This window comes from Papio anubis, chromosome 11 (assembly GCF_008728515.1).
Source record: "Papio anubis isolate 15944 chromosome 11, Panubis1.0, whole genome shotgun sequence".
In the NCBI taxonomy this organism is placed as follows: Eukaryota; Metazoa; Chordata; class Mammalia; order Primates; family Cercopithecidae; genus Papio; species Papio anubis.
In genome coordinates this window covers 38,665,413-38,671,412 of record NC_044986.1, presented here as the reverse complement: position 1 = coordinate 38,671,412, position 6,000 = coordinate 38,665,413, and the positions used below count along the sequence as shown (strand labels likewise).

General features: G+C 37.1%; 1 protein-coding gene across 1 annotated transcript in view; it reads right to left on the bottom strand.

Annotated features, from left to right (window-relative positions):
* Positions 1–205: 205 nt before the first annotated feature.
* LOC101023648 (cytochrome P450 2C20-like) overlaps positions 206–6,000 on the bottom strand; it is a 28,711-nt gene continuing 22,916 nt past the window's right edge. The window contains exons 8-9 of the mRNA XM_009215006.4: positions 4,692–4,833; positions 206–2,725 (exon numbers count right to left, since the gene is read on the bottom strand). Of these exons, the coding sequence (XP_009213270.2) occupies positions 2,544–2,725; positions 4,692–4,833 (324 nt within the window). The 3' untranslated portion in view covers positions 206–2,543. The remainder of the gene's footprint in view (positions 2,726–4,691; positions 4,834–6,000) is intronic.

Below are 6,000 nucleotides of genomic sequence, written 5' to 3'. Positions count from 1 at the left end.
GAGAGAGAAGTGCAAACGGGGGAAATGCCAGATGCTTATAAAGCCATTAGACCTCATGAGAACTCACTCCCGATCATGTAACTGCATGGGAGAAACCGCCCCCATGATCCAATCACCTCCTTCCCTCTACATGTGGGGATTACAATTCAACATGAGATTTGGATGGGGAAACACAGCCAAACCATAAAAACACTGTACACTTAAAAATGTTTAAGATAGTGAATTTTATTTATGTGTATTTTATCTTAGCACAAAATTGGGAGGAAAAAGAGTTAATAGCAAAGTGATTAGCAACTCCACTTTTCAGTCAGATAGCATTGGTTCCATTCTGGTCTCTGCACTTAAAATCTGTCTGACCTTGAGCAAGACTCATAACAAAACATCATCTCAGTTATTTGGTGATAAAATGGGTATAACTGTAGTGTGGTAGGCTGAATAATAACCTCATCTCCTCACAAAATATCCTAATCCTAGCAACCTGTGTACCTATAAATGTATTACTTTACATGGTAAAAGAAACACTCCAAATGTATTATGCTAAGGATATTACATGGGCAAATTACACTAGATTATCCAAGTGGGCCCAATGTAATCACATTGATCCTTCTAAGAGGGAAATAAGAGGATAAGAGTGGATAGTAGAAGATGTGATACCCCAAGCAAAAGACTCATGAGATGAGGAATGTTGGCAGCCTCTAGAAGCAAAAAAAAAAAAAGAAAAGGCGGGGAAATAAATTCTCTCCTAGAACCTTCAGAAGGAAACAGCCTTACTCAACACCTTGATCTTAGCCCAGTGAAACTGATATTGGACCTTCAAACTTCAGAACTGTAAGAAAGTCATTTGCATTATTTTAAACCACTAAGTTCGTTCTAATTTGTTATAGTACTCATGGAAACTAACACAAATTTTACATACCTCCTAGGTTTATAAGAAAGATTAACACAAAACATGCAAAATTCCAAAAAGAAATGTAAAGGGAACCAAAAGTTGACTGATGGGGAAAGGTGGTGATGGAGGGAAGATTACAAATTTCAGTAAGGTACTCAATGTATGCCTCATTGAGAAGTTGGCCTTCTGTATAAATGTACAAGAGTGCCTGTTTGTCCACACCTTGACCAATGCTTACATGAACATATTTTCATTTTCCACTCAAGAAAGTTTAAAAGATATATAATATATACTTTTTTGTTTTTAAGATATTTTCATGTTTAATAACCATTTCCATTTTCTTTTCCAATGTGTTCATTAGAATCATTTTTCCATGTTTTTATTATATTGGGGTGGTTCGTGGTATATTGTTTAGTAGAAAAACATCAAGTTGTAGAAAATATGTGTAGTATGAGCCCAATTTTATAAAGAACCACACTTAATAGCATATGTATTTGTGTGTATATAATATATACAATGAGTGAATATATATTTATGCAGTCATATGTGTATAGATACATATATACATATATGTACACCAGTACACTTACATAATAGCTTAAAATGCATGACAAAGTGACTTCCTCTGGAAGATAAGCTCACAAAGAGTAATCACTGATGTCCATTCTCATTTCATAAACTTGAAGATAGAAGGAATGGGAATGGATGACTAGAATTTGATGTGTGTTAGATGTTCAATTGTGTATATTTTGGAGATAAAATGAGGCTAATCACTTCAGGGCCATAGAATCAAATTATCATCACATTAATGATAAGTGTGAAACAATGAGGTATAGATTAGAAAAATAATATAATCTACTGAGGCTTTGCAGAGATTTTGTTCTTGTTTGGGGAGAGAAGAATAACATTCAGAACACATGAGTAGCAATTTGAGAGCATATATTTATACTTAATTCTAAGTTGGAAACATGAAGTAAAAATAATATTTCAAATTTGTATTTAGTGTGGACAGTAACACCTAAGTAAGGGCATGAGTTCTGACACTTAATGTTCATTCCTATCTATCACTTATCCTTTTAATATTTCCCTAAAGGTTAGTTTTGCTCTTTGACAGACCTTCTTTCTCAAATCCAAACCTTGAGAAACTCTAGATAACATGCAGCCAAGAAAGCTTCCCCACCCTCTTTCCCTTTGTCTCTCTCTATGCTTATCATTATGAGGGACAGCATGGCTGATACTCTGTTTCATTTCTTTCTTGCATTATGGACAAAAGAGGAAAAATCTGAGAATAAGCTAGCAATTAGTAACACTTTTCATTTAGAATATTCACAGAAGAAATGAATCTGAATTATGATATGGTAATCATTTTTCTCTGTTTTATAACGAAAACATTAAAAACTCAGCACAAATTATTAGTATGTGTGGCAGTCAATAAAAGTAATACAGAATATTAATAATAGCAGATATATTTATGCAATGACCCAAGCAAGTCTCCTTAATGAAGATCGGATGTTCAATGCATCTTCAGGGAATGGGAAAATGTGATTAGAGGTCAGAAAAGATATCCCTAATACTGGAACTCTCCCGGATTTTAAAAAAATAAAAAAAGACTTGCAGGTGACAAAAGATCAGTAGCCAGGTGACTTAACCTTCTTCAGACAGGAGTGAAGCAGATCTGGTATGAAGGTAGCATAGAAACAAGTCCTTTGGCAGTGGGAGTGGCATTGAGGGCCTTTAAATCAGTAAGAGATTTCAGGTTAAAGTTCTGTAAAATGGTAGTCAGGAATAAAAATAGCTCCATGCGGGCAAGTCCTTCTCCAACACAAATCCGTTTTCCTGAAAATAATAAACAGAGATTGTAGTTACTCCTTGTGTGTAACTGTGACTATGACAATCTGTTTATGACTTGCACAAATAGAATATGTAGTAAATATCTGATAAATGATTGAGTGGATAGATAGATAAACGGAAGGATGGATGGATGGATGAGTGGGTGAATGCATGAAACAGATGGATGTATGGATGTTTGTATGGACAAATGAATAAAGAATGAACATACTTGCTATCTTTCTAGCTTCTGATCTTAATAGGCACCCTCCATTCAGCAAATATTCATTGAGTGTCAGCTCCATAACAAGCACTTCATTAGGCATTCCCACATTATAACAGCTGTTTTGATATTTTGAGTTTCCATCAGTCTTTATAGAAACACTTGTTTCCTGTTCCAAGCCTGATATTCCATGATCTTTCCTCCAACCCTTCACACCCTCTACTCTCAGCTTTAGCCATACACACACTTTATCAATCCGCAACGCACCATGAAGTTCAAGTTTTACATCATATTGTTCCTTTTGGTCAAGGTGTACCTTTGTTATGCTGCACTCAGAACATAGGTCAAATTTCATTTCCTCTTTACACTCTTTACAATCCCCTCAAGTAATAATATCTTACACTGTCTCGGTTTCCACAATGCCATATTAATGTTTTCATTGAAGCATGGATCGCATATAATCATTATTCCCTATTTATTTATTTTTCTATTGTGCAAAAATGTGAATTCTTGAAGAGAGGTCTCTGACCTTGCCGACTTGTTATCTACAGAGACTCACCACACAAAATGCAGGTGTGAAAATTCAGCATCCAAGATACATGATCATGATTGGAGGAAGTGCAAGATGGTCTGGAATCACAGCAAAGTATCCTACTATATTCCCAATGTTTCTGTAAACCCACGGTTGTTTGGCAAAGGTTCTGACATCCTTTATTTAGAGCAAATGTCTTGCCCTGTCGTTTATTACCTCCTTGAAAATGCCAGCTGGGTGCTGCGGCTCATGCCTGTAGTTCCAGCACTTTGGGAGGCAGAGGCGGGTGGAACACTTGAGGCCAGGAGTTCAAGGCCAGCCTGGCCAACATGGTGAAACCCTGTCTCTACTAAAACTACAAAAAAATTAGCCAGGCATGGTGGCATGCACCTGCAGTCCCAGCTATTTAGGAGGCTAAGGCATAAGAATTGCCTGAACACAGGAGGTGGAGGTTGCAATGAGCTGAGATTGCACCACTGCACTCCAGTCTGAGTGACAAAGTGAGACTCTGTCACACAAAAAAAGTAAAAAGGAAAAGGAAAATGCCATACCTTCTCTTACATTTTCTCTGTCTCCTTTGAGGCAGCTCAGACATCATTTCTGTTATTAGAATGTTGCTTAGCTCATTTTATGCCTCACTGTGAGGCATGAGGAGCAAAAAGCATGCAGGTTCTCCCTCTATTGTCTATCCCCCAGAAGCTTGCGATTTCCTCTCTCATAGCCCTAGTTCTACTGAAGTACAATGATCTGCTTCCCTAACTTGGCAGTGAGACTCTTTATAGTCCATTCTGTGCTTATGGTTATTTCTTGTATCCTCAGAGTTCAGCCTATGGGGTGAGGGACACCATGTGGAAGATAGTCAGTGGAGTTGTAGACTTAGATATCTTCCTCATGGCAGGTGATGAAAGTCTAAATGAGTCTCACCTCCTATGTGGAGCTCTTGGGTACCTCAGTGATGTATCTAGTGACAGAATTCAACCAAACTACACTTCAGTGTTCTCAACTGGGAAGAAAGGGGTTAACTCCCCAAAGCCCCACTAATCTATCCCAATAATGAAGTTGTATTATGAGGGTGGAGCACACAAGGATTGGAAGTCGTGCTCCTGATCATGGACAAAGAGCAATTCTACCAGCCCCAGAGTAGATGCCACATATGTTCCAATAGATTCCCCCAAATTACCTTGTTCCCTAAAGTACAGATGGGAATGAATTTCCATTACCTGCTGAGAAGGGCATGAAGTTTTCACTTTTCTTAAAGTTGCCACTCTCATCCAGAAAGTGGCCAGGGTCAAACACCTCTGGGTTGGGGAATTCTTTGTCATCGTAAAGCACTGAAGTCAGTGATGGCACTATGTTTGTGCCCTGGAAGTAACAGAACAGATAATATGAGTTATAAAGAAGTCCAGAATTGAAAAGAAATAGTGGACATCACATAGTCCAATAGCATTTACCTTTAGATGAGGAAACTAAGGTCTACCCAGACACAGTAATAAACAGAAATGGGTTTAAGGCCAGTGGCAGAATGTTGTTAAAGGGCTTCCCAATCATATCTGAAAATTTAAGTACTTGGGCACTTGGGTGCAAGCTTCTGAATTTGTTCTCCCTATCATCAAGCTTGGGCAAAGGTGTGTATCCTCACTTCCTGCTCTAGTTCATCACTTCAGTTTTCACACATCTCATATGTTGAGTATGATTTAAAATGGGAGTCTCTGTTGATGCTGGAAATTTCCAGAGTATCTGTTAATAGGACTTCTGTAAGTAAATATTTAATCTACTTTAAAATTATATCTTCTAGGATGACAGCAATAAATACAGTAAGAAGTAAACACCATTGAGGGTTTATCATTAACATGAAGTTTGTTTGTCTTTATTCAAAAATATGCAGAAGCTATTCATTCCAGATTAACTCTAACTTAAATCCACAGAAGGGACAATGAAATTTTAAAAATCATTATTTTTTAACAATTCAGGTCAGAATCATCAGGTCAGGCAAGGATCATCAATTAAAGCTAAAACTACTGGGTGTGAGATTTTGGAAGCAGTATTTTCACACAGTCTTAAAGTACTGTCACAGATTTTTATTAATGACCTACAAAAAAAGCAGAACCTCTGCAATAAAGAGCTCTAGCCATCACCACCTTATTAAACGAGAGACTTAGAATAACCTACAATGGCATATGTAATATTATATGCCCCCACCTGACCAATAACATTCAGTGGGATATTATGTAATTTTCTTGCCAAAATCACAACCAGAATCTAGCTCTATGAAACAGTCACACAAAGCCACCTGAGGAACAGGCTGCTGGTTAAATGATTACTGGCTGAGACTCTTCAAAAAGTCAAGATACTGAAAGGAAACAAAGAAGGGAAAGGGACTGTTCTTGATTACAAGAGATTACAAACATGTGATAGCTGAATTATGTGCTGTTCCTTGCCTGGATAGCAAATTTCAAAAGAAAAAAAGCCATAAAATAGTCTAGAAAAGTTGATAAATTTAAATACAGGCTGTATATTAATTAATATAAT